This window comes from Antennarius striatus, chromosome 5, assembly GCF_040054535.1.
Source record: "Antennarius striatus isolate MH-2024 chromosome 5, ASM4005453v1, whole genome shotgun sequence".
NCBI classification, from domain to species: domain Eukaryota; kingdom Metazoa; phylum Chordata; class Actinopteri; order Lophiiformes; family Antennariidae; genus Antennarius; species Antennarius striatus.
Window position 1 is genome coordinate 395,816 of NC_090780.1, and position 23,165 is coordinate 418,980.

General features: G+C 47.1%; 1 protein-coding gene across 2 annotated transcripts; it reads left to right on the forward strand.

Moving 5' to 3' along the window:
• Positions 1-294: 294 nt before the first annotated feature.
• Positions 295-22,279, forward strand: alpl (alkaline phosphatase, biomineralization associated). Of its 2 annotated transcripts, none has more exons than XM_068315625.1 (12): positions 295-531; positions 3,965-4,082; positions 4,376-4,495; positions 5,042-5,157; positions 10,704-10,878; positions 13,827-14,002; positions 18,241-18,381; positions 18,460-18,529; positions 18,611-18,745; positions 20,902-21,093; positions 21,181-21,300; positions 21,596-22,279. In XM_068315625.1, the coding sequence occupies exons 1-12, from the start codon at positions 310-312 to the stop codon at positions 21,853-21,855; spliced, it is 1,845 nt and encodes a 614-aa protein (XP_068171726.1). In that variant the 5' UTR covers positions 295-309; the 3' UTR covers positions 21,856-22,279. The 2 variants fall into 2 exon arrangements, with proteins under 2 accessions (XP_068171726.1, XP_068171727.1); XM_068315626.1 differs by lacking the exon at positions 295-531 and adding an exon at positions 1,055-1,275.
• The last annotated feature ends 886 nt before the right edge of the window (positions 22,280-23,165 follow it).

Genomic DNA, 23,165 nt, shown 5'->3' on the forward strand with positions numbered 1-23,165 from the left:
ATAATTCAACATAATAGTGAGTTTTCCGCCAACAAGCACATTTTAATAATGCTTTACCCAGCAAATTTTATCTGTGAAATGATATTAATACTTTTGTTTTATCAAATATTTATTAACTATTTATTAACAATTTATTTATTAACGATTTGTTAATAATAATCTTAGCCCTACTAAGCGCAGGGCTACATTTATATTTATTTGTAATAATCTGACATTTATATTTATTCATGACAACCTGTCTCTGACTAACAAACACAGGGTTTCACGTGATTATCAGTACAGACGTATCTAATATAAAAACGACAGAAGATGTTCCAGAATCAGCTTCTGAGGCTCTCATGGCCGTCCTTGAAGCAGTACCCTCAGCCGTCCACCAGGCGGAGCTGTGCCCGTTCAGTCCGCAGCTCCGTTATTTCTCCGGTTTCTCCCCTCGTGGAAGCAGCCGATGTTCGGAGCCGGAGCCCCGGTATAAAAGGACGGGAAGCCGCGACGAGCATCCCGTTGGAACCGACGGACAGCGGATTCCTGCCGGTAAGTCAAACACCGAACAACTTTTTGCGGGTCGCGGAACGTTTTGGTTTCTGACACGTTTGAAACAGCTGATCTGTTTGCATCCTTCCCGGGATTAAGTCGCGTTTTTGTGGAGTTAATCCCGAGTCTGAGGCGATTTTAAAGGAGTTTTAAAGACGGATTTATGGTCAAACTGTTGCTGATCAGCTCTGATCGATCCGGGGGGGGGGGGTCTGGTGGTGTAAACCTGAAGTTCCAAACACTTGAACGCACCATGAAGAGTCTTTGGTTCACATTCACTCCATGTGGGTCTGAGGGGGGGTTCAGAGTGAAAGGCTCCTGGAACGTGTATGCTGGGGGAGCAGACACCCCCCATGTGGATGAGATGTTTTATCTGAGGAAAACCAAAAGAAACCCAAACCGGGCCCGTCGTGCTGGATGGAGGCTGTTAGGAGCCCCCACCCCTCACCCCCCTCCTGTGGGTAGAGTTAAAGCCTAATCCCTGCTCCAGAGCCTCAGAGCCCCCCCCCAGCTCAGCGGGCTGAAGACATCACCTGGTCCAGCTTCAGTTTCAGAGCCATGCCTGAGGTTCTGCTGGTCCTGGTGCTGACCAGCAGCCTGCTGGTAGCCGTGGGGGGGCTGCTCTGCTACTTTACCTGCAGGCTGGCCGCTTCGGCCCCCCTGGGCGGACCTGGAAGGTTCTAAGGACCCTGGAAGCCCCTGAAGTCAGAGGAATACTGAAGCTCCGCTTCAGACACATGTTGGGTAAATAATCCGTGTCTTCATGGTGTCTGATGGTCTCAGCCCGTTTCTGGTTCAGGGTGGTTCTGTTTTCACTCTGTGAGGCTTCTGGAGGTGTTCTAGGTGTTCTAGGGGATCGAGGTGTTCTAGGTGTTCTAGGTGTTCTACATGTTCTAGGTGTTCGAGGTGTTCTAGGTGTTCTAGGTGATCGAGGTGTTCGAGGTGTTCTAGGTGTTCTAGGGGATCGAGGTGTTCTAGGTGTTCTAGGTGTTCTACATGTTCTAGGTGTTCGAGGTGTTCTAGGTGTTCTAGGTGTTCTAGGTGATCGAGGTGTTCGAGGTGTTCTAGGTGTTCTAGGTGTTCTAGGTGTTCTAGGTGTTCTACGGGATCGAGGTGTTCTAGGTGTTCTAGGTGATCGAGGTGTTCGAGGTGTTCGAGGTGTTCTAGGTGTTCTAGGTGTTCGAGGTGTTCTAGGTCAGCTGTCCCCAACCTCTTTAGCTCCACGGACCGGTTTCATCTAAGACAATTTTTAAACGGAGCGGTCTTCGTTTGCTCGGTAATCGTTAACACACCAGGACAGCTGTAGTCTAATAATAAGTCAGTGGTTTAATGTAAATCCAGACATCGACAGACAATAAACAACATTTTTTCATAAATTGATCATCAACATCTCTGTGAATGAAATAATTATAAGAAATAATTCTATTAAAAACTGATTGAAGTGACTGAACTGATGAGGTTTATTTTAAATGTAGTGACTTAAAATTAGTTCATTCAACGTAGGAGAAATACTGATCATTATCAATCAAAGGGTGAACAAGTCAATCAATAATAATAATTACAATAATGAATCAGTGGTGGGGGGCCTCTGATCTCGGGGTAACGGAGACAATGACACCTGAGGTGTGTTCAGACAGTATAAGGACCCCCCCCCCCCCTCAGCAGAATCCTGTAGGGTTCTCCTGAGAAACCTGTGGGTGTCTTCAGGCCCCCCCCATGGGTCAACGTGTCATTAGCTGTTAATCGGCTTTACTACGGCCCGTAAACGTCTCACCGTCATGGAGCTCAATCCCATTAGAACGACCTTGGCTATGTGGGTGTGGAGAATTACTGACTGGCTAGGGGCCACCGGGGGCCCCACGGCGAGTCCTCACATTTACAGGCAGGCTCCCAGCCCCTCTGTTACCCAGCATCCTCCTGGATGTTACCCAGAATGCTCCTGGAGCCTTTCATTCCTTCACGCTGGTCGACGCCCCCGGACTGGTTTCCTTTCTGCTGGTTCACTGATAAATGATTTCCCTGTTGTTTTGTCAGTCAGTTTGTCCCTTGGCCTAGTTTCTAGTCCCCCCAATGCCTCTGATTGGTTGGGGGGGGGTTCAATGTGTGTCTCCTGTTCCCTGATAACTAATCAAAAGACAAACTGATGGTCTGAACAGGTGGAACTAAACTATGTTTAGTTTGATGGGTCTGAATTTATCACAGCACAACGTCAGGGACGACACCTGACCTCTGACCTCCTGTCACCAGCCTGACAGGTGAAGACCAGAGGTGTGTGTGTGTGTGTGTGTGTGTGTGTGTGTGTGTGTGTGTGTGTGTGTGTGTGTGTGTGTGTGTGTGTGTGTGTGTGTGTGTGTGTGTGTGTGTGTGTGAGAGAGAGAGAGAGAGAAAGAGTAGAGCGGTGATCCATACTGGTTCCCACTGGTCATCCACAGCTGGTTGAACCAGCTCAGTTGCTATTGGCTAATCATCACCTTAGCGCTGCCTCAGGTGGACACAGGTGATTAGTTGAAGCTCTTCCAATGGGAACGCGTTTGAAACACAAACTAAAGCCTGAAGTGTTGAATGACTTTCTTTATTTCTGTCACCTTATCAATAGAATGATGGTCCAGTCAAAGGGAGGTTCAGTGCCTTGTGAAAGTATTGCCCCCCCCACAAGAACTTTTTGACATTTTGCCACATTTCAGGCTTCAAACTTAAAGATAACAAACTGAAAATATTTTTCTAGAACCAACAACATGTGAGACCCGATCCTGAAGTGGAACCAGATTTATTCTACCTTTATATCGTGTTCAGAAACAAAAACCTAAAAGTAGGACGTGTGAATGTGAGACCAGGTGACACACAGGTCCCTCTGTTTGTCCTTGTTAGTCATGCAGGTCAACACTGGATCATCACAAGTCATCAGGGAACTTCTGGAGTCGGTTAGCTGAGCTGAGAGAACGGGGGGGGGCAAGACTTTAACACGTCCTACTTTTAGTTTTTATAAAATGTAGAATAAATTTGGTTCCACTTCACGATTGTGTCTCACATGTTGTTGATTCTAGAAAAATATTTTCAGTTTGTTGTCTTTAAGTTTGAAGCCTGAAATTTGGCAAAATGTCAAAACGTTCTTAGGGGGGCCAATACTTTCGAAAGGCTCTATAGATAAGCTTTAAGTATTATGGGATGTACTTGTGATGGGAGCTGTTTTTATGAAAGAAAAGTCCAGATTTCTATTGGACACAGTATTGTATAAATAATACATTTTTAAGAGACGTTAGCATCTGCTAACGCAGCGGTGTCTGCTGACAAACACACGTATGTTCCTGAAACACGTGTGCAGAGTGAAGTCACCCCAAAGGCAATAATAGTTACGTGTAACGGTATGACGCCGCCTTAAATAACGACACGACACCGCCTTAAATACTAGTGCTTCTTGTTTTCCTCCCCTCAGTTCTGGCGTGTTCCCACAATCCCGTCTGCTCCACACAAACACAGCATGAAGGCGGCGGCGCTCCTCTTCATCGGCTCCTGGCTCATCTTCATCAGTGAGGGGAAACCACAGGTCCCTGGTGAGACAGCGTTAGCGCCAGAACACCACCCTGTGTGTGTTTGTGCAGCGATATTTAATTTAGTGTTTCTATGAAAATAACAGGAGTTCATTACTTGATGGTGACACTGTTCACACTGACCTGCAGGACACGAGTGTGAGTTGTGTTGGACTCGTGGTCCCGTTGTGATGTGAATCCAGTGGCGAAGTGATACTTTGCTGTAGGACTCACTTTAATGGCAGATTATAAGAGCCGTTTGTAATCTGATTTAATCTGTGGAACCTCAAACCGTCACATTTCTCTTTCACACTCAGAGCAGGAGAAGGACCCAAAGTTCTGGAACGCGTTCGCCCAGCGGACCCTGAAGAACGCCCTGACGCTGCAAACGCTCAACCAGAACAAAGCCAATAACCTCATCCTGTTTCTGGGAGACGGTGAGAAATGATGAGCCTCCCCTCAGTGTTGAGTAAAGCCACTAGCAGATGTTAATCTGCTGTAATCTGCTGTAATCCAGGAGGAACTCAACAGTTTTTCAGGAAGTGTCCACTGACTGCTGCTAGCAGGTCACTGGGCTTCTGTTGGTGCTGCGCTCTCACCAACACCCCACGGCCCCCTCAGGGGGCCTCTGGGCTCTGTTTGGACTACACACACACACACACACACACACACACACACACACACACACACACACACACACATCACGGTGTGAATGGAGATGCAGCTCGACAGGCGGGATCCAGCAGCTGAAGGAGGAACAACAGGGAAAGAAAAGTTTTCTGCCCCCATCAGGATCAACGGCGGCCTAAACTGACACGCCTCTCAGAGTACCCATAATGCAAAGCGTGTTCCATGTTATTTTGTGCCTCAATCTGGTTATAAATACTAAAGTAAACAGACATGTCTCCTGTTTGCTCGGCGCCGTCTCAGACTGGCTCCAGGACAGGTGACTTCTGGGTAACGGGGGCTGTGTGTGTGTCCAGGGATGGGCGTGCCCACCGTGACCGCTGCTCGCATCCTGAAGGGTCAGCTGAGTGGACGGAGCGGCGAGGAGACGCAGCTGGAGATGGACCGCTTCCCGTTCGTGTCTCTATCCAAGGTGTGTCCTCCTACCCCCCACAGCAGAAATAAAGCCCCCCTGATGGGGCGTGTGACGGGCCGGGGGCGTCAGTGTGCAGTCAGAGCGTTATGCTAATGAGATTGTAAGGCAGAAGAAAACAGCCAATCACATGTCTCAAATGTATTTAGATTGTCTCCTTTGTTTCTCGTATTCTCTGGTGAGTTCTAACCATCAGAGTAGAATAGAGTAGAATAGAGTAGAGTAGAGTAGAGTAGAATAGAGTAGAGTAGAGTAGAGTAGAATAGAGTAGAGTAGAGTAGAGTAGAATAGAGTAGAATAGAGTAGAGTAGAGTAGAATAGAGTAGAAATGAATAGAGTAGAGTAGAATAGAGTAGAGTAGAGTAGAGTAGAGGAGAATAGAGTAGAGTAGAGTAGAGTGGAGTAGAATAGAAACACTGGATAGAACTCACGGAGAACACGCAGGTGTGTCCTCGTGTTTCACGGGTTAAACTTTCCAGTCTGTTAATTTATTCTTCACTGTCGTTTAATCGGCTCTAATTGGTCGTGTTCATTAACAAAGATCGTGTGTGAGCACAGAGCGATAGTGACGCTGTGTGTTGTGTGACGTTAGCGCCTTAGCGCTCACGCCTCCATCAAACCAGTTTGAGCGTTCCTGACAGGTCATAGATTATTTCTGTGATGGATGGACGTGCTAACGTGGCTGTTAGCACTGTTCGTAGCTGTTAGCACTGTTCATAGCTGTTAGCACTATTCGTAGCTGTTAGCACTGTTAGTAGCTGTTAGCACTGTTAGTAGCTGTTAGCACTGTTAGTAGCTGTTAGCACTATTCATAGCTGTTAGCACTGTTCATAGCTGTTAGCACTGTTCGTAGCTGTTAGCACTGTTAGTAGCTGTTAGCACTGTTAGTAGCTGTTAGCACTGTTAGTAGCTGTTAGCACTGTTCATAGCTGTTAGCACTGTTAGTAGCTGTTAGCACTGTTAGTAGCTGTTAGCACTGTTTGTAGCTGTTAGCACTGTTAGTAGATGTTAGCACTGTTAGTAGCTGTTAGCACTGTTCGTAGCTGTTAGCACTGTTCGTAGCCGTTAGCGCTGTTAGTAGCCGTTAGCGCTGTTAGTAGCCGTTAGCGCTGCTAGTATCTGTTAGCGCTGCTAGTAGCTGTTAGCACTGGCAGTAGCTGTTAGCACTGTTCATAGCTGTTAGCACTCTTAGTAGCTGTTAGCGCTGTTAGTAGCCATTAGCGCTGCTAGTATCTGTTAGCACTGCTAGTAGCTGTTAGCACTGCCAGTAGCTGTTAGCACTGCTAGTAGCTGTTAGCACTGCCAGTAGCTGTTAGTGCTGTTAGAGCAGGTGGGTCCGTGGTGTCGTTCACGGCCAGCAGGACTCAGCCTCCTGTAGGACGACCCTGATACTCTGATGTGCAGCTTGTTGCAATAATAATGCAGCTATAGGAATGTAGGATGATTTCATTTAATGTTATTACTCCCACATGGTTCAAATCTACAGTGAGCTTCAGTTAATGTAACTCCATACTCCTTCAGCGTTGATGAGAAACGTTCAAACCTCCCTTTAAATGTCTAGAACTTCGGTTTTTAACACGTTTGTGTCCCGGGGGTCATCTCACCGGATGCCGGGGGTTCAAGATGCCAGCTGAAGCTCTGGAGGCGGGAAGCAAGGATAGAGCCAGACAGCTGTTTGAGAACATACCAAACAGCTGTCTGTATATATATATATATATATATATATATATATATATATATATATATATATCTGTTGTTTATTAACCCTAGCTAGTGAAGTCAGTACAGACTGTAGCAGGACTCCAGCATATTACCAGCATTAGTATGACACTAAAACAAAGACTGAACTTAAACCAGAAACCGGATGAGCCACATTGATGGAATCTCTGGCACCAGTCTCGTGGCCACAATGATGCAGGGAGGAGTGAAAAAGGTTCTACCGCGCAACATGCAATTAGAGTGAGCATTCACCCTGAAGGCTCATGTTTTGGGCAATGAGGAGTATAATATAGATAGATAGATACTTTATTAATCCCGGAGGGAATTGTACATATCCACTGCTCAGGCATTACATGGACCCTCTCCAGTTTGCCTATCAAGCCAAGGTTGGGGTTGACGACGCTGTCTTGTAACTCCTCTACCGTGTGCTCGCCTACCTGGACGCCGGGGGCTGTGCCGTCAGGGTGCTCTTCTGCGACTTTTCGAGCACCTTCAACACCATCCAGCCCCGGCTCCTGCAGGACAAACTGACCTCCATGGCTGTGGACCCCTACCTCGTGAGCTGGATCACGGACTACCTAACGGACAGACCCCAGTACGTCCGTATGGGGGACTGTTTGTCTTCTATGGTGACCAGCAGCACGGGGGCGCCACAGGGGACCGTTCTATCCCCCATTCTCTTCACCCTCTACACATCAGACTTCAAGCACAACTCGGATACATGCCACATACAGAAGTACTCCGATGACACCGTGATAGTGGCATGTATCCGGGAGGGTGATGAGGGGGGGTACAGGGCATTGGTGGCTGACTTCGTGGAGTGGTGCCAACAGAACCAGCTCCAGCTCAACGTCTCCAAGACCAAGCAGATGGTGCTGGATTTCCGGCAGGCACCTCCCTCTCCACAGCCAGTGATCATGGAGGGCAGTGAGGTGGGGGTGGTAGAAACTATAAGTACCTGGGACTGCAGCTAGACAGCAGACTGGACTGGTCACTCAACTCCAACTGTGTGTACAAGAAGGGGCAGAGCAGGATGTACTTCCTGAGGAGGCTGGCCTCCTTCAACATCTGTCCTAAGCTCCTTCTCATGTTCTATCAGTCCGTAGTCTCCAGTGTGCTGTCATACGCCATTGTGTGTTGGGGTGGGGGGGCCAGGAAAAGAGATATGGACCGTCTGAACAGACTCATCCGCAGAGCGGGCTCAGTGGTCGGGCTGAGCCTGGACTCTGTGGAGACGCTTCTGGAGAGCAGGACCATGTCTAAAATTAAGGCTATCATGAACAACACCAGCCCCCCCCTACACACCACCTTCTCCCAGCAGAGAAGCACCTTCAGCGGCAGACTGCTGTCACACAGCGCCTCCACAGAGAGGCTGAGGTCCTCCTTCGTGCCATCAGGGGGTACAATGACTCTCTCAGGAGGAGCGGGGGGGAGGTGGCGAGGTCAGCACGGGGTTAAATGGATCTAATTTAATTTTAAACTGTTTATATTTTACTTTTCTACTGTTTATATTTTAGTTATAGTTTAGTATATAAGTCCTGTTGATGCTGCATGTGTGTCTGTTAGTGTAATGTATGTCCTGTGGTGTCAGTGTTTCTTTTAATGCCTGAGCAGTGGATATGTACAAATTCCTCCGGGATTAATAAACTCTATCTATCTATCTATCTATCTATCTATCTATCTATCTATCTATCTATCTATCTATCTATCTATCTATCTATCTATCTATCTATCTATCTATCTATCTATCTATCTATCTATCTATCTAAGGAATAAATACTGGATAAACACCAGGAGAAAAACAAACACTGACATCACAGGACTACACTAACAGACACATGCAGCACTAACAGGACTTATATACTAAACTATAACTAAAATATAAACAGTATTAAATTAAATCCATTTAACCCCGTGCTGACCTCGCCACCTCCACCCCGCTCCTCCTGAGAGAGTCATTGTACCCCCTGATGGCACGGGGCACGAAGGAGGACCTCAGCCTCTCTGTGGAGGTGCTGTGTGACAGCAGTCTGTCGCTGAAGGAGCTTCTCTGCTGCCCTGTACCCCCCCCTCACCCTCCCAGTTACATGCCACTATCGCAGTGTCGTCGGAGTACTTCTGTATGTGGCATGTATCCGAGTTGTACTTGAAGTCTGATGTGTAGAGGGTGAAGAGAATGGGGGAGAGAACGGTCCCCTGTGGCGCCCCCGTGCTGCTGGTCACCATAGAAGACAAACAGTCCCCCATACGGACGTACTGGGGTCTGTCAGTTAGGTAGTCCATGATCCAGCTCACGAGGTAGGGGTCCACAGCCATGGAGATCAATTTATCCTGTAGGAGCTGGGGCTGGATGGTGTTGAAGGCGCTCGAAAAGTCAAAGAAGAGCACCCTGACGGCACAGCCCCCGGCGTCCAGGTAGGAGAGCACACTGTGGAGGAGGTACAAGACAGCATCGTCAACCCCAACCTTGGCCCGATAGGTGAACTGGAGAGGGTCCATCGCACCCTGCACCTGTGGACACAGGAGCTCCAGGACCAGTCGCTCTAGGGTCTTCATTACGTGGGAGGTAACAGCGACCGGTCGGTGGTCGTTGAGCTCAGTAGGGCGTCCGTTCTTCGGTACCGGGACGATGTAGGAGGTCTTCCACAGTGACGGGACCCTCCCCAGCCACAGACTGAGGTTGAACAATCGCTGCTGGGGGTCCCCCAGTTCTGAAGCACAGGCTCATCGGAGTCTTGGGGAGACCTTATCCGGTCCAGCCGCCTTATAGGGACGGATTGATATAATTAGGATTATAATTAATTATACGACGTATATTAATTAAGCTCCTCATTGTGAGTTGACGTGAGTCACTCGCAAGTGTAAAGTAGGTGAGAAACCACTTACCTCAACAGTGGTAATGCACTTTTTTGCTTCCTTAAATGTTGCTGTTTCTTCAGAGCTTGTGTGTTATACAGTAAATCTTGTGTGTTATATATTGTATCTTGTGTGTTATAAGCTCAGTGCGGTTTAGTAACATTTGCTTTTGAGAAAGTAATCATTATTACAGTTGGAAGCAAAATTATTCATCACCATTATATTTTAGGGTACAGTATGTTATGTATCAGTTGTGTGTGTTTGTGTGTGTGTGTATGTATGTATATATATATATATATATGTATATATATATATACATATATATATATATATATAATGTGTGTGTGTGTGTGTATGAAGTGTTCTCGTTTGTGTGTGTCTTTGACGCACATTTTCTGACAGGGATGCACGATGATCAGACAGCGTGTCTCTGGGACACAAGCTTTAAATGCACCCCCATTCAACAAAAATATTCACAATTCTTCCATTTCTCCACTTAAATTTCGAACCTGGAAATTGGCATTATGTTTTGATCTCCCGCGAGTGTCTCGTCATGAGACTCACGCGTGTGATTGTGTCTTATTAAAATCGACGTCTGCTTGTTTTACGTGCTGCAGCAAGAGCGAGAACTTAGTTAGACCCCCAGAGCGAGAATAAGCTGTCGCTTATGCTTTGAGAGTCCTGTTGGGTTTCTGTCCATTAAAGCGCTTTGAAATGTCTGCTGATGTGAGTAAGCGGTATACAAATAAAGGTTGATTGATTGATTGATTCTGATTACATCTGACACTGACTCACTGTGAGACTGTCTCTCAAACTAGAACACCATGTTCGGTGTTTTCTTATCACTAAAACAACCGTGTCCAGCTGTGTGAAGCCTGTTTCTGAAGGCAAAGAAACGGGAAGTGATGATCCAACAGGCCAGGCTACATCAGCGGCGTTATGCCTCAAGGCTGTGACTCGTGTCCCTGCAGACATACAACACGGACGCCCAGGTGCCAGACAGCGCTGGAACTGCCACAGCATTCCTGTGTGGGGTGAAGGCCAATGAGGGCACGGTGGGGGTGAGCGCCTCCGCCGTGAGGTCCCAGTGTAACACCACACGAGGCAACGAGGTCACCTCCATCCTCAAGTGGGCCAAGGATGCAGGTAGGGTGACAGAAAACAGGAAAGACCTTCCCCTGATCCACAGGTGTGCAGAATTGTGTTTTTCCAGTGTTTTCTTAATGATCTTGTTTCAAACTGAAACCAGGATGGATTGTTTCGCTTGTGGCGATGACTTTGAAGTGTTCCTGTTGCAGCGCTGCTCTGCTTCTGCTCACATTAGTCACAGCAGATGATTGACATGAAGTGACCCAGAGAGATGTTAGTGTGCACATGGAGACGAGACGACACCCCCACACGTCTCTTCATGTGCCCAATACTCATTAGTCAGGTCACAGGGGGTTTGAGGTGGGTTTGGTGGGTTTGAGGTGGGTTTGGTGGGTTTAAAGTGGGTTTGAGGTGGGATTGGTGGGTTTGGGGTGGGTTTAAGGTGGGTTTAAGGTGGGTTTGGGGTGGGATTGGTGGGTTTGGGGTTGGTTTGGTGGGTTTAAGGTGGGATTGGTGGGTTTGAGGTGGGATTGGTGGGTTTGAGGTGGGATTGGTGGGTTAGAGGTGGGTTAGGTGAATTTTGTTTTGTATCCATAGAAGCAGTAACCAGCTAAAGCCACACAACAGAGCACCTGGACAACAAGCCCCCACCTCCCACGTGAGGTTCTGACTGGTTTGGTCCTTCAGAGGCTAACTGACACTCAGGAGGTGGAGGTGGTGTTGTGTGAGAGACCTTCACTGGTCTTGCACCAGGAGCTGGTGTGACTAACCACTGTGTCTCAGTGTAAAAGAATTATGTAAGACACAAAAAGCCACATTCTGTGTCCAAGACAGCGGCGCAGCGCGAACGACCAACGTTCGTTGTGGGGGGCGTGAGGGGGGACACCCCCCCCGGGGGAGTCCGGGGGGCCTCCCCTGGGTAATGTTTTAGAAAATGGGGTTGTTTTCCTGCATTGTGAGGACAAAATCTTGTGTTCAGTTTCCCTCCAAAAACCCACTAAAGCCAGCAGCTGGAGCTGAACTCTCTTTATTTCTGTCCTACTTGATGCAGGAATGAATGTGAGATTCAACCATTGAAAACTTCATTCACTCTGAAGATACAGTCAGACTAAATATTACTCAGTGTTTACTGGTAGTTTACTGAGACTAGAAGACATTTGAACTCTGACCACCACCAACACCATTGGTATGTCAGAGTTTAGTTTAGTTTATTTAATTCAATAACATGATTTTTCATTTCAATTTAAAAAGACATAAAACATCAAGCGAGGTGAAAACACATTTACATCATCGCTGGTTATTCCTGCTGGTCAGAGGGAACAAAAGTCTAAGACTACTAACAAGTATTGATAATATCTTTCATTGACCTTCTGATCGGTCTGTCTCCACCCCCCCCCCCCCAGCATTCACCATTTGTTTATTAATGAGGACTTTAACACAATCTCTACTAGAAAACAGTGGATTCTTTTGATCGATGGTCCTCTCCTTGTCTTACACCAATTCACGGGTTCAGCTTGTAAAAAAACAATATTTTGTTTTTCATTGGACGAGAGGAGGTCATGACCCCAGTGCATATTTAATGATTGGGAGCGTTCGGGTCACTTTGGCTATTTCCGTCGGCAGGCGGAAATAGCGGTGCTAGCGCTGGCGAATGGCTAGCACAAGCCCAGCTTCAGGAGGCGGCGGTGGTTGTGGGACAGGATGTGTGTGGGGTCAGAAGTCACAGATAACCACAAATCCACCCATTCCTCAGGGAGCTGCTGACAGCAGCTGACCCCCAGATGAAGGAGATGTTTCTCCTCACGAGGCTCTGCTGCTTCAGGCTGTTTAACAGACACATGATGACTCAGGATGACGACCAATCCTGGACCATCAATTGATCACTGATAGGTGTCCATATGATCAGATGATCAGAGAGCAGCAGGGATTAAAGCAGGATGAGTGTCATGTGGACTGAACGTTGTTACGTCTCTGATCCCTGAAGAAACAGGATCACAGGAGTCACACCGTTTGTGTTCAGGGTCATCTGTGTCCAGCAGGAGAATGAATGACTGATTGACTGACTCCTCTAGAGCAGGGCATTAGCTGTAGGTAATGACTCCTCTAGAGCAGAGCATTAGCCGTAGGTAATGACTCCTCTAGAGCAGGGCATTAGCTGTAGGTAATGACTCCTCTAGAGCAGGGCATTAGCCGTAGGTAATGACTCCTCTAGAGCAGGGCATTAGCTGTAGGTAATGACTCCTCTAGAGCAGAGCATTAGCTGTAGGTAATGACTCCTCGAGAGCAGGGCATTAGCTGTAGGTAATGACTCCTCTAGAGCAGAGCATTAGCTGTAGGTAATGACTCCTCTAGAGCAGGGCATTAGCTGTAGGTAATGACTCCTCTAGAGCAGGGCATTAGCTGTAGGTAATGACTCCTCTAGAGCAGGGCATTAGCTGTAGGTAATGACTCCTCTAGAGCAGGGCATTAGCTGTAGGTAATGACTCCTCTAGAGCAGGGCATTAGCCGTAGGTAATGACTCCTCTAGAGCAGAGCATTAGCCGTAGGTAATGACTCCTCGAGAGCAGGGCATTAGCTGTAGGTAATGACTCCTCTAGAGCAGAGCATTAGCTGTAGGTAATGACTCCTCTAGAGCAGGGCATTAGCTGTAGGTAATGACTCCTCTAGAGCAGGGCATTAGCTGTAGGTAATGACTCCTCTAGAGCAGGGCATTAGCTGTAGGTAATGACTTCTCTAGAGCAGGGCATTAGCTGTAGGTAATGACTCCTCTAGAGCAGGGCATTAGCCGTAGGTAATGACTCCTCTAGAGCAGAGCATTAGCCGTAGGTAATGACTCCTCTAGAGCAGAGCATTAGCTGTAGGTAATGACTCCTCTAGAGCAGGGCATTAGCCGTAGGTAATGACTCCTCTAGAGCAGGGCATTAGCCGTAGGTAATGACTCCTCTAGAGCAGCACAGACTCCCCTCTGACAATAGCGTGGGCATTTCTTCACATGTCCCCTGCAGGTAAATCCGTGGGCATCGTGACAACGACCCGTGTGAACCACGCCACGCCCAGCGCGGCGTACGCCCACTCTGTGGACCGGGACTGGTACTCTGACAACGAGATGCCAGCTGACGCTCTGGAGGCCGGATGCAAGGACATCGCCAGACAGCTGTTTGAGAACATCCCCAACATCGACGTGAGTCCCCCGTTCTGGCGACGTGAGGACTGGAGTTTATGATCATCCAGCCTGAAATGAAGACACACGTCTGTTGGTTCTTCTCTGTAGAATAATCACATTTCTGAACCACGTCACATCTCTTTGTGATATTCTGTGTGGGAACATGGAGTGTTTGAAGCTCCTGCTTTATTCAAGGCCTTACAAAACAACTCAGTGCAGTTTGATTCCAGCAGAGGATGCCAGATTAGTTTCTCAAAGTTGTTGAAGTGTTCAGTCTGTTGACATTTTAGAAAGCTAAAACTGAAATGGTCAAATCTGTCCTGTTGTGTTAACATTTGATTGACCTTCATTTCAAAGACGAGTTCATTCAGACTCAGCTGCCAATCAGAACCCGACTCATGTCTCTAACTCCTCAGACATTCATGTCGACGGGACCAGGAACGTTTTTTCATAACTCGATGGTCATTGGATAAATGACATGATTTTGTCCCGCCCCCAGAATGCTCAGTGTCTCTGGGGTGAATAGACTAGTGGGCTGGGCTCGATGCTGGGCTTCTGCGTAACCATTGGAGGATCAGTTGATAGTTTGGGTTTCTTTTAAACTGACACCTACTTTGAGACACTTCAGCACTGGGACTCTTGGACATTTTGGAAGTGAAGTCAAAACTACAACCTGTTTCTGATCATTTATCCAGTTACACACAACAGTAGATGATACTGACAGTGTTGACTTGATTTTTGCAAAGTCATTTGATCGTCTTCCTTAGGAGGAGAAAGTTAAAATTAAACAGATCAGGTCAGAGGGTGGAATTTACATGTAAGTAAACTTCATGATGTCGGCCACCAATGAGCCTCTCCTCTGAACAGCCAGCAGCTGCCATTGGACGAGAGAGTTCTGTTCAGGGTAACGTATTCCCAGACCAGGGCCTGAGACGGGACAGACCAGCTGGTAGACATGATGAGTCTCCATGGCTGATGGGGAAAAGATAAAGTCAGTGAAATTATCCCAGAACTAAAGTAGGTGTTTCTACATGGTGATAAATGCTGTGTTAGTCAGTGGTGAGCATGAACTGAAGGATTGATGTTTAACTATAATAGTTAAAGTCATCAGTTCACAAACATTGATCACGTGAACAGTTCATACGTGTTAGATGGCTCAGCCTGGGCTCTGAAGAAGTTAGGATCTCAAAGCAGAGATTGGAGGGTCTGAGAAGAAAGACAAGCACATTCCAGAGCTCTCACCTGTGCGCTGGATCACAGACCTGGATCACAGACCTGCATCACAGACCTGGATCACAGACCTGGATCACAGACCTGCATCACAGACCTGGATCACAGACCTGCATCACAGACCTGGATCACAGACCTGGACAGCAGACCTGGACAACAGACCTGGACCGCAGACCTAGACCACAGACCTGGACAGCAGACCTGGACAAAAAACCTGGACAACAGACCTGGACAACAGACCTTACAGTTGGTGTTTATGTGAACACCAAACTGGAACACAGAGGCACTTTCGTCCATAAAGTGTAGTCTGAAGGCTTTTCTGGGGGAGGTGTTGTTCTTCTGAGGCCAGCTGGAGGCCAACACTCTGAAGGAGGTCCATCAGCTGATCACCTCCACAGGTGATGAGTTCCAACCTGACTTGAAGACTCGTGAAGAGTTGAGGGTGAAATGTAGATGTAGGGTGAAATGTTTTCTGTTGACCTGAACTGTAGACGATGCACCAGGGGATGTTGGTTCAGGGTTAGATTGATGTTCGGCTGGTTCAGGGTTTGATTGATGTTCACCTGGTTCAGGGGTAGATTGATGTTCACCTGGTTCAGGGTTCGATTGATGTTCACCTGGTTCAGGGTTAGATTGATGATCACGTGTTTTGGGGTTAGATTGATGTTCACGTGGTTCAGGGTTTGATGATCACCTGGTTCAGGGTTAGATTGATGATCACCTGGTTCAGGGTTAGATTGATGATCACGTGGTTTAGGGTTAGATTGATGATCACATAGTTCAGGGTTAGATTGATGTTCACCTGGTACAGGGTTAGATTGATAATCATGTGTTTCAGGGTTAGATTTATGATCACATGGTTCAGGGTTAGATTGATGATCACATGTTTTGGGGTAAGATTGATGTTCACCTGGTTCAGGGTTGGATTGATGATCACGTGGTTCGGGGTTAGATTGATGTTCACCTGGTTCAGGGTTGGATTGATGATCACATGGTTCGGGGTTGGATTGATGATCACATGTTTTGGGGTTAGATTGATTTTCACCTGTTCCAGGTTTAGATTGATGATCACATGGTTCAGGGTTAGATTGATGATCACCTTGTTCAGGGTTTGATGATCACGTGGTTCAGGGTTAGATTGATGATCACATGGTTCAGGGTTGGATTGATGATCACATGGTTCAGGGTTAGATTGATGATCACCTTGTTCAGGGTTTGATGATCACGTGGTTCAGGGTTAGATTGATGATCACATGGTTCAGGGTTGGATTGATGATCACATGTTTTGGGGTTAGATTGATTTTCACCTGTTCCAGGTTTAGATTGTTGATCACATGGTTCAGGGTTAGATTGATGATCACCTTGTTCAGGGTTTGATGATCACGTGGTTCAGGGTTAGATTGATGATCACATCGTTCAGGGTTTGATTGATGATCACATGTTTTGGGGTTACATTGATGTTCACGTGGTTCAGGGTTAGATTGATAATCACATGTTTTGGGGTTAGATTGATGTTCACCTGGTTCAAGGTTAGATTGATGATCACATGGTTCGGGGTTAGATTAATGTTCACCTGGTTCAGGGTTAGATTGATAATCACCTGTTTTGGGGTTAGATTGATGTTCACGTGCTTCAGGGTTAGATTTATGATCACCTGGTTCAGGGTTAGATTGATGATCACATGTTTTGGGGTAAGATTGACGTTCACCTGGTTCAGGGTTGGATTGATGATCACGTGGTTCAGGGTTAGATTTATGATCACCTGGTTCAGGGTTAGATTGATGATCACATGTTTTGGGGTAAGATTGATGTTCACCTGGTTCAGGGTTGGATTGATGATCACGTGGTTCAGGGTTAGATTGATGATCACATGTTTTGGGGTTACATTGATGTTCACGTGGTTCAGGGTTAGATTGATGTTCACCTGGTTCAGGGTTGGATTGATGATCACGTGGTTTGGGGTTAGATTGATGATCACATGGTTCAGGGTTGGATTGATGATCACATGTTTTGGGGTTAGATTGATTTTCACCTGTTCCAGGTTTAGATTGATGATCACATGGTTGGGGGTTAAATCGATGATCACGTCGTTCGGGGTAGAATCGATAATCACGTGGTTCGGGGTTAGATTGATGTTCACCTGGTTCGGGGTTAGATTGATGTTCACCTGTTTCAGGGTTAGATTGATGTTCACGTGGTTCGGGGTTGTTTAGATGCCTGCAGCCTGATATGGTGCTGGCAGCGCTGGAGGCATCGTTACTGGATGTTTGCGCTACGCCTGAGGGAACATTCCGTACATGGGAGACCTGCTCATAAAATGCTGGTTCTCGTTGGATCTACATAAATATGTAAACATTGTCAATAATGAATTTAGAAATCCAGGAATAGATGCTCTGTAACCGATGGTGCCCTGTCGGCCCCTGAGCTGCGTCCACCTCAGACATCAACCCAACACCGACAAGAGAAGTCTGAAGGACTGGAACAATAATGTTTATTAATTTGATTTCATGCTGGGCGGCGCGGTGGCGCAGTGGGTCAATAAATTAAGTTTGTATTGAGAATGCTTCACTTTTTCATTGCTTAGTAAAAGTAAGTACGTGTCATGACATTCACTTACCTTTACAACGACATATAAAAATAACTAAGGAATACATTCATATTAATCTACTGGTCCATTCCTGAAAGATATTTCATGATTCTCTTGTGGCCCTTTAGGGAAGGCAGTAGCCCTCCAGCGTTATAACACGTCAGATACAACACACAATGTACTGGAGACACGTTTGGACACTGCCTTCTAAAAACTCAGAGGTTTCTTGTACAAACGTTCTGCATCAGAACATTGGTACAAGAAGTAAAGAAGTGAAGCATAAGGTCTTTGTGTGGTTATTCTAACTACAAATGGGGACCTGACAGCAGTACCAGTACTGCCTGAGGGGGGCGTATTGAGCTGCTTCGTACTGTTGATAATTTGGCAGTGAAATGGTGATAGTTACTCGATTTGTATGGTCTGTTTTGTGGCTTTGCAGGTGATCATGGGTGGAGGGAGGAAGTACATGTTCCCTAAAAACACGTCTGATGTGGAGTACCCTGACATTTCAAAACACAGTGGCACGAGAAAGGATGGAAGGAACCTGGTCCAGGAGTGGATTGACCAAATGAAGGATAAAGTACATTCTCTGCTCCATCTCTTCCCAATGATATTTACATACGTAGGAGTGACATCACTAACGCTGTGTTTTACACAGAAAGGTGAATACGTCTGGAACAAGAGTCAGCTGCTGTCACTGAACCCAAAGAGTGTGAATTACGTACTGGGTGAGTCTCAGCATTCAGTAGAAAGGCGATGGATCGCGTTTGTCCCTGAACTCAACCTGGTCTAACCCTGACCCTGACCAGGTCTGTTTGAACCGGGGGATCTGGAATATGAACTGGACAGGAACACTGAGACCGATCCTTCCCTGACAGAAATGGTGGATGTGGCTATTCAGATCCTGAGGAAGAACCCCAACGGGTTCTACCTGCTGGTTGAAGGTGAGTTGACCTCATTTCATTGGTCGCTGTGTGAGACGTCACAGCTTTCGACTGTGACTATCGCTTATTGGAACAAAGATTGTTGGGACGTTTATCACTTATATTATTATTAATATGTGATGTTGGTACCAATGCCATTAATCACCACTGGCTTGAGACTTCTTCTTCTTCTCCCTTTGGGCTTCTCCCTTAGTGGTCTAAATTGTTAAGTGAACAAGTAAATGTGAATGTTCTGCTCGTTACTGACTGAATAAAGTATCTTCACTTGGCAGCTGTTCCTGGCATCAATAGTCACTCGATCTCTGCATATTCCCTCTGGGGGGGTTAGAGTTCAAGAACAACACAGCAGCTGGTGTGACCAGGGTCATTTCAAGAGAAACTAGAAACAATGCAGTCAGACTGCAACGTCCTGCGACACCCCTGAGTTCAAAATGTTACCCTGACCTGCTTGCATAGGTCAAAGATAAAAGCTAGTGCTCTGACCTACTGTCATTGACCAAATCACTAGCTTTGATCTATGGTCTTTCTCACACTGGCCTTCTCCCTCATCTTTCTATGTTATCCGGTTCCTGAGAGTACTTTCTTCTTCTTTTCCTTTGGGCTTTTCCCTTCAGGGGTCTCCACAGCCAATCAGTGTCCTCCATCTAACCCTGTCTTCTCATCCTCTTCTCTCACACCAACTACCTTCATGTCCTCTTTCACTGCATCCATAAACCTCCTCTTTGGTCTTCCTCTAGGCCTCCTGCCTGGCAGTTCAGAACTCAGCATCCTTCTACCAATATATTCACTATCTCTCCTCTGGACATGTCCAAACCATCTCAGTCTGGCCTCTCTGACTTTATCTCCAGAACCTCTAACATGTGCTGTCCCTCTGATGGACTCATTCCTGATCCTATCCATCCTGGTCACTCCCAGAGAGAACCTCAGCATCTTCATCTCTGCTACCTCCAGCTCTGTCTCCTGTCTTTTCCTCAGGGACACTGTCTCTAGACCAAACAACATCGCTGGTCTCACCACAGTTTTGTACACCTTTCCTTTCATTTTAGCTGAAACTCTTCTATCACACATCACACCTGACACTTTCCTCCACCCGTTCCATCCTGCCTGGACACGCTTCTTCACCTCTTTTCCACACTCTCCATTGCTCTGGACTGTTGAGCCTAAGTACTTCAAATCCTCCACCTTCTTGATCTCTTCTCCCTGTAACCTCACTCTTCCACTTGGGTCCCTCTCATTCACACACATGTACTCTGTCTTACTGCGGCTAACCTTCATTCCTCTCCTTTCCAGGACAAACCTCCACCTCTCTAGCTTCTCCTCCACCTGTTCCCTGCTCTCACTGCAGATCACAATGTCATCTGCAAACATCATAGTCCATGGAGATTCCTGTCTGACCTCGTTAGACAGGAATCTTTTATTTATTGATCAAAGGTGCTGGTTCCGTTCACTCTGACCTCCAGTTGTAATTGTTTCTGCATAACGAGCATAAGCTCCATGTTTTTAATGAAACATCCGTGTTTTTTAGTTCATTTAATATATTACATATCATTACATAGAAATACTCACATACAGTCAACCACACAGCTGTAATTGTGCCTTGACTTTATCAACCTGAACCATAGTGAAACTGTCTCTCTCTGGCCTGTCTCACTCTCTCTCTCTGTCTCTCTCTCTCTCTCTCTCTCTGTCTCTCTCTCTCTCTCTCTCTCTCTGTCTCTCTCTCTCTGTCTCTCTCTCTATGACCCTGTTCTTGTCTTCCTTTGATTTCTTTTCCCCCCAACCGGTCGAGGCGGATGGCCCCCTAAAGAGTCTGGGTCCTGTCCGGAGTTTCTTCCTCAATGAGGGAGTTTTTCCCTCCACTGTCTCTGATGCTCTGGAGGGTTCAGTTGGGTTTCTGTCTGTTAAAGCGCTTTGAAATGTCTGCTGTCATGATTAAGAGATATATCAATAAAACTTGATTGATTGATTGATTGATTGCTTGTGTAAACTGTATGTAGCTACAATAAAACACATCATGTTACCCAATCACAGGACTATAGATATAGTGGAGTGTAGAATGTTCCCTGATGGTGTGTGTGTGTGTGTGTGTGTGTGTGTGTGTGTGTGTGTGTGTGTGTGTGTGTGTGTGTGTGTGTGTGTGTGTGTGTGTGCTTCAGGAGGGCGTATCGACCACGGACACCACGATGGGAAGGCCAAGCTGGCGCTGCACGACGCCGTGGAGATGGACCGGGCCATCGGCCGCGCCGACCTGCTGACCAGCACACACGACACGCTGACCGTGGTCACAGCCGATCACTCTCACGTGTTCACGTTCGGAGGGTACACGGTCAGGGGCAACACCATATTTGGTAGGCGGTGTGTGTTCTGTGTGTAGGTGGTGTGTGTTCTGTGGGGGTGTCCCCCAGCTGTGATAACGGGGGTCACGTCTCCATCAGGTCTGGCCCCGATGCTCAGCGACGTCGACCACAAGCCCTTCACCTCCATCGCCTACGGCAACGGCCCCGGATACAAGCTGGTGAACGGCGTGAGGGAGAACGTCTCCACCGTTGACCATCGTAAGTACATGTGTGTGTGTGTGTGTGTGTGTGTGTGTGTGTGTGTGTGTGTGTGTGTGTGTCTGTGTGTGTGTGTGTGTGTGAGTGTGTGTGTGTGTGTGTGTGTGTGTGTGTGTGTGTGTGTCTCTGTGTGTGAGTGTGTGTGTGTGTGTGTGTGTGTGTGTGTGTGTGTGTGTGTGTGTGTGTGTGTGTGTGTGTGTGTGTGTGTGTGTGTGTGTGCATTAGACGGTCAGAGACACACCCTAGAAGCTCATTGGCCGCTCTGTTCTCTTCTCATGGTCCTTTCTGCCCCCAGAGGCCCCCCACTACCAGGCCCAGGCGGCGGTGCCGCTGGTCAGTGAGACCCACGGGGGGGAGGACGTGGCGATCTTCGCTAAGGGCCCCCTGGCCCACCTCCTGCACGGGGTCCACGAGCAGAACTACATCCCCCACGTGATGGCGTACGCCGGCTGCATCGGCCACAACAGAGACCACTGCTCCAACGGGGGGGGCGCCCAGCGGCCCTTCATCCCCAGCATCACACTCCTCCTCGCAGTCAGCACGCTCCTGTGTTGACCCCCCCCCCCCCGTTAAACCTCTGTTTAAACCAATCATCTGTTTTGTCTGTTACTGATTTCAATGATCTCATTTCTCTGCAGCGTTTGGTCACGTATGTTTTTATCCTGGTAAACATGTAACACGTTTGAAATCACACCTGATGATTGAGATCAGACGTCACCTTTGATTTGTTCTTGAGGGTTTAGTTGAACCCTGGTCTAACTCTGTGGGGCTCTGGGGGGGGGGGTTGTGAACAAACGAGCGGTGATCAAACATCGACCTCATCAGAGGATCGAACCTCCTGGAGTCACGGAGCTGTAGAGGGACATGTGTTCACGGATCAACGTGACGCTGGAACGAGGGACTGGATGGAGCTGACCAGGAGAGGAGCACCCCCCCATTAAGCTGTAAAACCTTTAATACAATAAACTAATGAAACTTTTCTGACGTCGATCCCTTTATTTACCATTAAGATTCCACCTGCAAACATCCTGGTGTGAAATACCCCTTGAAATACCCCTAGTTTAGTGGAGGGGGCATCTCTATCGCCCTTCTCTATAACCCCAACAGATCAATGAGGGCTTTAGCTTCATTTAAACGTGTTTTCCTCCACATTGGGCCCTTATTGGTCAGCTGAGATGAGGTCCAACCACACCCGCCCCCCAGTGGTTTTTATTGCTGCTCTGGTCAAACTGCAGTCACACTGTGAGACACACTCCTGTGTGTCGCAGGATGTTCCACTGCTTTCACAAGAAATGCTTCTGAAGATCCAAGATCCATCACCTCTATTGTTTACGTACACAACACATCATTAAACTCACACCATCCAAATCAGTTACTTTATACTTTTATTTTTCACTATGACAGTTGTTCTGCATAGTCTTTTAAAAAATAAAGATGAATTATATTAACCATGATTTCATGTATAAAATCAACAAATGGGTGAAACATCCAAGAGGAATGATGTTTTACAGACATTCAATCTTTGAACTCTTTCCTAATTATTAACCTCACAGGTCACTTCTGAGCGTTACAGATATGCTGACGACTCAGTAATCGTCTTTACACAACTTTTAATTCCAAAGTTAAACCAGAGTTAAAGATATCTGTGGTGGGAAATGGGAACACAGATATAGATCTTTATGTAACACGAACACAAGATGGACATTCTCAGACTCTCCTGCTGGTGTTTCCTCAACATCTCCTGGTCAAAGCGTTCACTGTAACCTTGACCAGCGGAGCTGCTCTGCTGGAGATGAGAGACGTTGGAGATCCAGACGTGAGGATGAAGCCGGTGGAGCTGCTGTGAACACGTCTCAGGATTCAGA

Bases quoted from the DNA above. Each gene is read 5' to 3' on its own strand.
- alpl (XM_068315625.1), top strand. From the start codon at position 310: ATGTTCCAGAATCAGCTTCTGAGGCTCTCATGGCCGTCCTTGAAGCAG. The intron at 14,003-18,240 runs GTGAGTCCCCCG...GTGGCTTTGCAG, and splicing joins AGAACATCCCCAACATCGAC to GTGATCATGGGTGGAGGGAG. The intron at 18,530-18,610 runs GTGAGTCTCAGC...GACCCTGACCAG, and splicing joins GAGTGTGAATTACGTACTGG to GTCTGTTTGAACCGGGGGAT.